This window comes from Photinus pyralis, unplaced genomic scaffold, assembly GCF_008802855.1.
Source record: "Photinus pyralis isolate 1611_PpyrPB1 unplaced genomic scaffold, Ppyr1.3 Ppyr1.4_LG10, whole genome shotgun sequence".
Lineage (NCBI taxonomy): Eukaryota > Metazoa > Arthropoda > Insecta > Coleoptera > Lampyridae > Photinus > Photinus pyralis.
This window is the reverse complement of record NW_022170250.1, coordinates 5,423,987-5,435,584: the sequence shown is the minus strand read 5'-3', so window position 1 is coordinate 5,435,584 and position 11,598 is coordinate 5,423,987. Positions and strand designations below refer to the sequence as shown.

Genomic DNA, 11,598 nt, shown 5'->3' with positions numbered 1-11,598 from the left:
TGTAATATTTTATTAAGTACTTATTCATGTATTCACGTACGTGGGAGTATATTATCAGTGCGAGGTTGCCATGTACGATTCGAGTAACCATTTATTCCTTGGAGGAAGTACTTCATACAGTTCCGATTCTTCGCTGTATCATGCTAGGCTTCCTCATCTCGTGCGGACTACAGCTCTTGTGTCTTAGCATTACGAAACTATGGGGGTCTTCCAATTAACTTTTCTTCGGTATAGTATGGGGGGGGGGGGCTGTTCACATGTACCGGGTGACGCAATAAGATTGTTCCTCGGCCATATCTCGAGAACCGTTCGTCATATGACTTAGGGGTAAAAAAATGATTGGGTAAATCGGTTATGAAGAATCGCTGGAAAATATTTTCAAGTTCTAAAAATAACCGCCAGAGGGCGTAACTACCATCTTAAATTATATTCGGAATCGGAGTGCTCGAAACAAGGAGCGAGCGGGGTCTGATAGTCTTCCCGAAGGGGTAGCTCGGTTACCATTGTACGGATACGGATTTATACAAAAGAGATCCGAAATAAATTTTGTGCACGATATCATTTTCCTTCCTGATCGTGTCTCACGTCCCAACACATAGAAAGGCCGTCATATTAAAATGCAACGTGAATCCTTCTGTAAGGTAGGATCACTATTCGTACCCAGCCCGAGGTCGCTACAGAGCAAGATAAGTTTACTCGTAGCGTAGCGTGCAGAGATATAGACGGGGGCTATATCTCAGGGTAGCGTGCTATACCTTCTCGAAAGTGGCGCAAAGCGTCCGATATTTTTACATGACAGTTAGATGGCTCTGCTTGCAATTTTTTTCCAGGGTGGCCAACTGTAGGTACAGGGTAAGTCAAATTTGCAGTACCGACCGTGGACTCCTAAGATCGTTACAGTGTTTCTTACTACTTTATTTACTTAATTACCTAACTACATTATTTACAGTTGAACGTTTAGTTATACGTATGATTGCTTTATGTTCCACTCATATAAACGATTTATTTGACATTTACTCCATATATGTGTATATAAGTACGAGTATTACAATACTATCAAATCAGTTCAGTTCTTCCAAGTAGGTAAGCAAAAAATTGTCCATCATCGATGTGTGTGTGTGTAACAAAAAATAGAATTATTGAGCAGTTTCTTAATCGCTATCATCCGAAAATGAAAATACAATAAGCTCTTTTTATTCGTTAGTCTATGTAGAAGTGGTTATAGTCAATCACAGATGAAAAGAAAAATTAGCTGCTTCTGTTTGGAAGCTGGTAGCCCCATTGCGATGCAACTCTGCTAATTCCATTCGTAATGTCTGCAAGGGGAATTGTGATTGTTGGCGACAAAACTCTTAAAAAATAGCATTATCTTCTCGCAGGGGATGCTATATTATATATGGCCTCGTAAACCTTCTTCTGCTCCATTTGTAACAATTTCTTCATTTTACGCGTATACGGATCAAAGTTCATGTATCGCCGCTTGCGCCTGTAAATGCCCTCTTGTCTTTCAAGCGCGCAAGCTAAAAGTTGGTCAGAAATGGGGACTTCCAGAAAATTTAGCAAAACCGTTAGCGTATGCTGAACGTTGTCGACGAGTTGCTCGTAAAATATAATGTGAGTGGGACCTGTGAAATTGTAGAGCCAGTCGAGGTTCATTTCCTTCCACATTTTCAGCTTGTCGGTCACGAACTGTTGCCAATCTGGAAATCAAAGGATCACAAGTGTTTTTGTCTGGTGGCTCACACCCACATTTGCCTCGAGTCTTCTTGTAGCGATCGGGGGACGCGAAGCCGATGTGGCCACCGCTCTGCCGATTGAATTCGGCTTGAATCGCGTTCGCGGGCGCTCGTACCAGCAGTACGGCCTTGGAGAACTGCTTACGGGCGTTTGCGCCCCATTCGTGCGTTTTCACCACCAAAACCGAACCGTTCGAGATGCTTTCGGCCGGGAAACCACTTTTTAGTAGGCCATAGTCCTTATAGACGGAGCCAGTGTAGACACCTGCAAAGAAAATAAATTAAAACCTCTAATCATTTACAAGGTCATTAATGATTTTCAAAGAATCAGCATCAGGTTCCAACAAATTCACCCGTACAACCCTATTCACTTCACGCAACCGGTATATTCGCTTTGAGATATTAATCTTTGGAAAAAACTGTAACTTTCATATTCCTAAAGAAATCGGCTTATGAGCCCTATTTACGTGAACAGATTCTGCATCGTATTTAGTGATAATCGAATCCAAACTAAGAATTTTGCTTCAGTGATTGGAATTTGGCATTTAATTTGAGTTTGTTGGATTAAAATTTTATTTAGCATTCAGAGGTGTATGTTTTAGACAGGATAATCTACCAGTAAATTATTATGTAGTGAACATGAATTTTAGATAAGAATTGAAGAAGATTTCGAGAAAATTTTAAAAGATTTCGAGAAGTTTTCAAAAGAATTTTAAAAAGATTTCGAGAAGATTGCTAGAAGAATCCAAGAAGATTTCAACAGGATTTCAAGAAAATTTCAACAAGAGTTTAATTAGACTTTAAGAAGACTTTAAAAATATGTTATGATTTCAAGATCTTAAGATTTCAACAAGATTTCGGACGATTTCAAGAGTATTTTAAGAAGATTCCAACAAGATATCATGATTTCAAGATTTTAAGAAGCTTTCAAGAAAATTTTAAGAAAATCTGAAGGTCATTTCAAGAGAATTTTAAGAGGATTTTAAAAAGATTTAAAGAAGCTTTCGAGAAGATTTTAACATTTCAACAAGATTTCACGATTTCAAGATTTTAAGATTTCAAGAAGATTTTGAGATGTTAAGAAGATTTCAAGAAGATTTTAAGAAGATTCCAGGTAGATTTTAAGAAGATTTCAAGAAGATTGATTTCAAGAACATTTCAAGAAAATTTCAAGAAGATTTCAAAAGGATTTCAAGAAAATTTCAAGAAGATTCTAAGAGGATTTCAAGAAGGTTTTAAGATTTCAAAAGATTTCAAGAAGATTTCGAGGAGATTTTAAGAAGATTTCAAGAAGATTGTAAGAGGATTTCAAGATTTCAAGAAGAATCTAAGATTTCAAAAAGTTTTCAATAAGATTCCAAGAAGATTTCGAGATTTCTAAAAGATTTTAAGAGGATTTTAAGAAAGTTTCAAAAAGATTTCAAGAGGATTTCAAGAATCCTTCAAGGCGATTTCAAGAAGATTTTCAAAGCTATTTCAAGAAAATTTAAAGAAAATTTTGAAAAGATTCCAAGCAGATTAGAAGACTTCAAGATGATTTAAAGAAGATTTCAAGCATATTTCAAGAAGATTTCAAGAATATTTCAAGAGATTCGGAGAAGATTGCGAGAAGACTTCGAGAAAATTTTAAGGAGATTTTAAGATATCAATAGGATTTCAATGAGACTTCAAAAAGATTTCAAGAAGATTTCAGAAAGATTTCAAGCAGATTTCAAAAACATTTGAAGAAAATTTTAAGAATATTGCAAGAAGATTTCAAGAAGCTTTTAGGATTTTAAGATTTCAAAAAGTTTTCAATAAGATTCCAAGAAGATTTCGAGAAGATTTCTAGTAGATTTTAAGAGGATTTTAAGAAAATTTCAAAAAGATTTCAAGAGGATTTCAAGAATCCTTTAAGGCGATTTCAAGAAGATTTTCAAGGCTATTTCAAGAAAATTTCAGGAAAATTTTAAAAAGATTCCAAGGAGATTAGAAGATTTCAAGAAGATTTCAAGAAGAATTCAAGAAGATTTCAAGAAAATTTCAAGAATATTTCAAGAGATTCAGAGAAGATTGCGAGAAGACTTCGAGAAAATTTTAAGAAGATTTCAAGAGCATTTTAAGGAGACTTCAGAAAGATTTCAAGCAGATTTCAAGAACATTACATAAAAATTTTAAGAATATTGCAAGAAGATTTCAAGAAGCTTTTATGATTTTAAGATTTCAAAAAGATTTCAATAAGATTCCAAGAAGATTTCGAGCAGATTTCTAGAAGATTTTAAGAAAATTTCAAAAAGCAAGAGGATTTCAAGAGAATTTCAAGAGGATTTCAAGGAGACTTCATGAAGATTTTAAGAAGATTTCAAGGGGATTGCATGATAATTTCAAGAGCATTTCAATAAGATTTCAAGATTTCAGGCAGATTTTAACAACATTTCAAGAACAATTTCAACAACAAAACAACAACAACAAAAAGGTGAGAAATTGATGAGGGCAGAGGAGGATACTAAAAAATTATCAAAATCCTCGTGTGAGATCGAAGGGCGACTTCGTATACTTATTTTGAAGACGGGAGACTCTTAAGAGGGCGAATATTTTCAAGCTTTGATTTCCCCATTTTAATTTTAACCCAAAAACGAGCACATTACGTCTGTCTTGTTCGAAGGATGTATTGTTCCATTTTTTGGGAAACGTGTTGTATATTGGTGTCTATCTTGTTCTTTTGATATTAACAAATATGGAGTAAATGGGACACCCTGTGCATTTCCCCTTCACAGTAGGTAGTTGTTTGAGTTACAGGGTAAGTAAGTTGTTAATATTGACATGCACGCCATCTACTTGAAATTGTAATTCTTTCCAGTATAATAACCGGCATTCCCTATAAATTGTATGGTGTGTGAATAAAATAATATAACACGCAAGGTTGCACTTGATATTATTATTAGTAATGTATAATTTAATTTTTTTTAAAAACAGGTTGAATGTGACAGTCGACTCATATAAAAATATGTAATTATTCAACTCACCGGTCGCCTGTTGGAGTAGATACCTCAACCACGTGTTGCCGCTTCCCGGAAACGAAGCTAGGGCGATCGGCGGTTTCGGCGGTTCCCTAAATTGCAGGCTCGCACACCAGTCGATCTTGAAGCGTTTCGACGAACGATAACTCGAAACGCCATACTCGTAGTTTTTCGATTTGGAAACCTGCCTATGGTCGGACGTCGACTGAAACGGCACCATATTTGTAAGACTCGAAGGATTTGAGTTTCCAAAACCCACCTTGAATACCTTACCGCCCTCCTTGGGCTCGTGAAGCGTAACGGCCGACAAGAGCAAAACGCCGGCGAGATAAAGTATCAGAAGGAATCCCAAAATCCATAGTCGGATTTTCGACATCTGCGTTTGTCCATTGCGCTGTCTTGTCTTGTAAAGGCTGGGCTTGTATTTTCTGGTAATTTTGTTGGTCTGGGTGTTTTACGTACTTAATCCTTTTGTGGAGCTTCCCTTCTTCGGACGGCGGTGAGTTAACTTACGGGTCGCTGCAGAGTAACTTTTCATTTTACACCTGCAATTTAAATATGTAAGTATTTACAAAGAGTGTTGGAAGTGACTCATTTCACTTATGTGACTCGAGGTGTAGCCGAGTGGGACAAAATCCCAATCAGTGGCAGAACGTATAATGATGTCGTTTAAAAAAAATTGACTTACGCTTACTACGTTTATGTTACGAACGTATAGGGCTCTCATTTCAAAACGAACCATCGATACTAATTTGTAATTTGGACAAAAAAACCGTAGTGACCTACCCCTACAGTTAGGCAACACATCTTACAGCGGTAAATGGTGTCCGGATACAGCACTAACCGATCAAGTGCGTAAGAAAAGTCGGTAGCGCCAGTCTGGCGAGAGATAAGATAGAAATAATGAGTTACACGTGTTCGTGTCTGACGAGTGGGATCCGTTTCGTGAGGCAGGCCGAGAACCGCTTACGCTGAGAGTTCTGACAGAACATGAGTACAAAAAAATGCTGACGTTTTTGACTAATTGTGGGATTGAGTAGGTAGGAGTTCAAGTTTTATTGATTGAACAAATAAAGATGGCCGATTAGCAACCATTACGAAGGCGTATTTGTAAAATTGGGAATAGTGGGGATTAAGCCGAGAGTAGTCATTAAGGCACACGCGATGACAGAAAACTAAATTCAGCGATGGACCGGGAACGTCTTAGGTGCTCGGCTGGTACTAACTGTAACCAGAAAATGAAATTAGATGTTTGGCTACGGAAGCGTCAAGGACACATTCCGAAATATCTTGTTACGACGGTCCTAAAATGCTAAGTGCAAAGAGCTACAGAAGAGATCACCATAATAATAAAAAATGATCCAAGCCCTCGTGTGAGATCGAGGGGACTTTAGCGCATTTTTGTGTGACAGATCAGTATTCTATTAGCCAGTTTCGACTTCATCGTCAATAAGATCTTATCGGGGACTACCGCATTCCCTATGTCGGTACCCGCTTCCGACCTCTCGTTCAATCGCACTTCGCATTTTGGTGGATTTCGCTAAAAACCCTCCAATTGGGCACTTTTTGTAGCTCGTGTTTCTATTCGCGACACGAAGAAGAGAGACGGCGATTCATGATAAGAGATTCTTCAGATTCTTTGAATTCTTTTGTTTCACTTGATTCTTTGAATTTTTCGGATTCTTGATCAAATTCATTAAATTCTTCAAATTATTCCGATTCCTTGGGATATTTTTCAGATTCTTCAGATTCTTTCAGATTCTTCAGATTCTTCAGATTCTTTCTTCAGATTCTTTAGATATTTCTTCAGATTCTTCAGATTCTTCAGATTCTTCAGATTCTTCAGATTCTTCAGATTCTTCAGATTCTTCAGATTCTTCATTTTTCAGATTCTTCAGATTCTTCAGATTCTTCAGATTCTTCAGATTCTTCAGATTCTTCAGATTCTTCAGATTCTTCAGATTCTTCAGATTCTTCAGATTCTTCAGATTCTTTACAGATTCTTCAGGTCCTTCATCAGAGGATCTTCAGATTCTACAGATTCGTCAGATTTTTCGGATACCTCAGGTTCCCTCAGATTCCTCAGATTCAGATTTCGATTCTTCAGATTTTTCAGATTCTTCAGATTCAGATTTTTTTTTTCAGATTCTTCAGATTCTTCAGGTTCTTTCTTCAGGTTCTTCAGATTCTTCAGATTCTTCGGATTCTTCAGATTCGTCAGATTCTTCAGATTCTTCCAACAGCAGATTCTTTGAATTCTTTTGTTTCACTTGATTCTTTGAATTTTTCGGATTATTGATCAGATTCATTAAATTCTTCAAATTATTCAGATTCTTTGGGATATTTTTCAGATTCTTCAGATTTTTCAGATTCTTCAGATCCTTTAGATCCTCAGTTTCCTCAGATTCTTCAGATTATCGTTAGATTCCCATGATTCCTCAGATTCCTCAGTTTCCTCATATTCCACAGATTGTTCAGACTCCTCCGATTCCTCAGATTCTTCAAACTGCAGATTCTTCGAATTTTTTGGTTTCATTTGATTCTTTGAATTTTTCGGATTATTCATTAGATACATTAAATTCTTCAAATTATTCGGGTTCTTAAGGCTATTCAGATTCTTTGGATTATTTTTCAGATTCTTCAGTCTTCAGGATCCTCAGATTTTTAGATTAAGGTTATTCCGGTTTTTTGAATTCTTCAGATTCCTTCTTTTGATTTCTCGAATGTCTGGCATTCATCAAATTCTTCGGATTCTTAAATTTCATCTAATTTTTAGATCTAATCACTAATCAGTATCATTCGTATACTCCTACGAATGAAATCGTCGTATTCTGGGGGGGGGGCATTCCATACCCCAGTTACATATTTTCAATCAAGACACCACTTGTCTTGTTTTTAGCATTCTGCGTGTCTGTCTGTAGGTCTGTCTGCCGGTGTCTGTCTGTCTGTCTGTAGGTCTGTCTGTCGGTCTGTCTGTAGATCTATATGTAGGTCTGTCTGTCGGTGTGCTTCTTGGTCTATCTGGAACAAAATTTGGAACACGTACTTTTAGACATAACAGAAAGAACTGGCGTAGTTCAGTAAAAACTGCACTGTGGTGCTAAGGGTCCCTGGTTCGAATCCGGGTTCGGCCATGCACATTTTGTAAATGTATAGTGGGTTGAAATCCCGCCCACTTAAAAATAAAGACAACATAAAAAAACTGAAAAAACTTTGAGCAGAATCGCGCATGCGCAGGTGTGCGGGTAGTATGAAATGAGAATCCTTAGGGTTGGTAGTTGTAAGGTGGGTTGCATTTCCGGGGGGTCTAACACCTTCCAGCTGCAAGATGATCTTATTTCTGTACAATCATCATCATTAATCATTCGTACACTCCTACGAATGTAAACATCATATAATACTGGGGGGGGGGGGGGCCTCAGATATTATACTTCCAACAGGCGTACTCGCCCATGCATTTTGGAAAGGGATATGGTATGGAATACTGGTCAAGAATGGAAATGAAAGGTAAAAATGACTCCCCCCCCTCACCACTTTCTTACGGAAATACACATTTTGAAGCACCGAGAATCCGAATCAAACAAACTCTCGATGACGTCGGCCTGTGTTTTCAATTCCGGCCGCGGGGAGTAAGTATTTGTGCTAGCCACAGAGTTCTTAGGGGTGAGATTCGGGGGGGGGGGGGGAGTTATGGAATACCCCTCACCCACAAATACTTTATAGTAAAAAGTTACCCCTACTCTTTTGACGGAAATGCACGTTTTCAAGCACCATAACATGTACGGTCATTGACAAAAGTAATGATCCTCTAAAAGGTAAACTCTGTACCATAAGCAACATACTTGCGTATCACGTCGGGCTCCGCCTGTTCAGGCCCGTAGCCAGAATGAAGTGGCCGGTATTTTTCTAGGTGGGGCTTAAGAAATTTTTGATAAAGGCTTCCCCAGTAATTGTTGTAAAGGAACCATCAACCGTAATTTCCAGTGGGGCGAAGGCCACCTCCTAGCTACGGGCCTACATCTGTTTCTTCAAGTAGGAGATACCTTTATTTGTTGGCTCGCATTTTCAAGTTGCACAATGTATTCAAATGTTGCTGTACGATTTACCTATTCCGCGATCATTACCTTTGTCAAAGACTGTACATGAGTAAAAGTAAGTATGCTACACATACATAACAGTACGTCTAATGTACGTACAGCAAAGTACGTGCCTAGCACGTACAAAGTAGTGCGAATATAACGTAGCATGTACAGTGAAATGTACCTCCATTGAAGTAAATCCAGCGCTGTACGTACTATGTATTTGCAATGTACGTACTTGTGTTATTTGTAATAATAATAAGAATTCCTTATAATAAACATAACCGTAAGCTGAGAAATAGTAGTTTCGCATTTGCGGCAAGTACCGTCCCGGAATGCCTCATTCCACAAGTGGGATATTTATGTAGTAATGAAATTGTTTGGAGAAATTCCGCAATAACGAAATTATGCCAACAATGTAAGCGACCCCGAATATCTTTGTGCATACTTGGACGGACTTGGATTGCGGCGGGTTATTGCGTAATTTGTTACAAAACTTGAAAGGATTCGCATCTTTGTCACTTTGTGCAATCAATACGCTCATCCTCAGGTAAATTACGGAATGTAATTGGCAAATTTGCTGGCGATTAAGTACAGAAACTTCGCCCCGTTCCCCTAATCAGTTAAGCGATTGTTATCAAAACATCGCCCTCGCGTGTGCGTGTGCAGGGCAAGAACAAATTTGTAAAGGGGAGCACGTTCGCGTGACGCCCGAAATGTGGGTGTACAAAATGATTTTAAACGCGTGAGATTTACAAAAATCGAATTCCATTTTTCCGTGCGAGCGGAACTCACCTTTTATAAATTGCGTAGGCCAAAGTGAACACAATTAACTAAACATTTTCCAGCACCGTTTTCTTGACGTTTGTAAAGGGGCGGCGCGCGTATACCTACACCCTTACCGCCGCCGATTTCGCAACTGGAGCTAGCGAGCTCGAGATAAAATGCAAGGGCGTCGACACAGCCCCTCTGCGCTGCTCTTGATTTTGAAATTGGGCGTCCTAGGCGTCTATCAGCGACCCCCAAACTGTTATTACTTTAAATCGTGTCGATTTAAACTGAGATGGATAATTATGCAATTTTGCGCCCTTGTAAAAAACCTTGTGAGAAAGTGGATTGACTCTGTCAGATTTACGGAGCCGCGGACTTCTTCAGAAACTTATTTTTTATAAAAAACAAATTGCGCTTTAGTGGCCGACGATATGATAGTGATAATCCCTTAAAAGAACGATAACCTTACCGCCTCCCCTGGGAGGTAGGGTGTACTGTTGTAATAAAACAATGCAGATATTCAGGGTTCTGGACTCCACACATAATTTCAATTTTTCCAGAAAACCGAAAAAATACAATTCACGGTAACGGAAATTAGCAGAAAGGCGCGAGAGATACCGTGGGAAAGGTTTAGGTTGGGTTAGGTTCAAGGTCAGGCTTAGGGTAAGTTATGTTAGGTTCAAGGTCAGGTTTGGCCTAGGTTAGGTTCAAGGTTAGGTTTAAAGTAGGTTGGGTTAGACTGAAGATTGCGTCCCAAAATGTTCACTTAGGGATCTCAAATATTTATCAAACTAGACCCTGAAAGTGACTCATGTTCTAAGTTTGAAATTTTTAACAATCGTTAACTATAACTCGATAACGTACAAAGTACGTACATGGTACGCTGACAAATAAAACATCAATTTGAAGGTAAGAACAATGCGTCATTTTGTATTTTATCCTTTATTTATGAATTTGATGGATGTGGTGTTTTTGAAGTTCATTAGATTAGGGATTCATTGCTTTCCATGGCGTCCGGTGATCGTTAAAATTTGAAAGCTATTAATTTAACAATGTAATGTAGAAATTCATAACCGTCTCGCTACGATCGTATATTATCGGCAAAAATTTTCATGGAAAGCTATACACAATCACGCTGTTGTTTAATAGTAAGTTATCTGAACCGCAAAAATACTTCACAAATAACACAAGTACGTACATTGCAAATATACGAGTTATAGTACGTACAGTGCTGGATTTACGTACGTACATTTCACGTACATGGTACGTTATTTTTGCACTACAGTGTACATCTTAAGTACCTATAGTAGTTTACTGTACGCACTATGTACGTGAGCAAAAGTAAGTATCTTATACATGCATAACAGTACGTCTAATGTACGTAGAGCAAAGTACGTGCCTAGTACGAACAAAGTAGTGCAAAAATAACGTACCATGTACGTGAAGTCTACATACATGCACCGTAAGTCTACGTGAAATGTACCGGGTGGCCGTTCCTCGGCCATATCTCGGGAACCGTTCGTCGTATGACTTAGGGGTAAAAAAAATATTGGGTAAATCGATCATGAAGAATTGCTGGAAAATATTTTCAAGTTCTAAAAATGACCACCAGAGGACGTAACTGCCATCTTAAATTTTAAAATTGCATTTTCTTTAAATTTCGCATAATAAACTAAACAATTTTTTTCACATTTTTAAAGAGAACCAGTTCATTTTCGTAAAAACAAAAACTCAGTTATTTCAAAAACAAAGATGGCGTGGGGCGTTCAATTGTTTTTGCAATAACCTGCTTTAACTTCTTAACTGTTTGACCGATTTTAATAAATTTGGTATCCTTGAAAAAAGCATTCCTTGGGCAATAAGAATCAATATAGGTAATTTCGTTATCCTTCTCCGCCAGGGGGTTAGTTTTGACACCATGACCCAAAATCCTAAAAAAATCAATAAAATCAAATGGAATGATATGACTTTTTCTTTATGAAACAGTAGCCAAATAACATCCAAAGAGGCTAG

General features: G+C 38.0%; 1 protein-coding gene across 1 annotated transcript; it reads right to left on the bottom strand.

Annotated features, from left to right (window-relative positions):
* Positions 1 to 956: 956 nt before the first annotated feature.
* LOC116161767 (WSCD family member AAEL009094) lies at positions 957 to 9,769 on the bottom strand. Its single transcript, XM_031475230.1, has 5 exons — positions 9,610 to 9,769; positions 4,995 to 5,280; positions 4,742 to 4,940; positions 1,750 to 2,001; positions 957 to 1,700 (listed from the first exon to the last, which is right to left on the bottom strand). The coding sequence occupies exons 2-5, from the start codon at positions 5,109 to 5,111 to the stop codon at positions 1,366 to 1,368; spliced, it is 903 nt and encodes a 300-aa protein (XP_031331090.1). The 5' UTR covers positions 5,112 to 5,280; positions 9,610 to 9,769; the 3' UTR covers positions 957 to 1,365.
* Positions 9,770 to 11,598: the final 1,829 nt, after the last annotated feature.

Coding starts and splice junctions, on each gene's coding strand:
- LOC116161767 (XM_031475230.1), bottom strand. CDS start 5,111: ATGTCGAAAATCCGACTATGGATTTTGGGATTCCTTCTGATACTTTAT. Junction 4,941..4,994: donor AGGGCGGTAAGGTATTCAAG/GTGGGTTTTGGA, acceptor GTGCCGTTTCAG/TCGACGTCCGACCATAGGCA. Junction 1,701..1,749: donor CAAGAAGACTCGAGGCAAAT/GTGGGTGTGAGC, acceptor TTTGATTTCCAG/ATTGGCAACAGTTCGTGACC.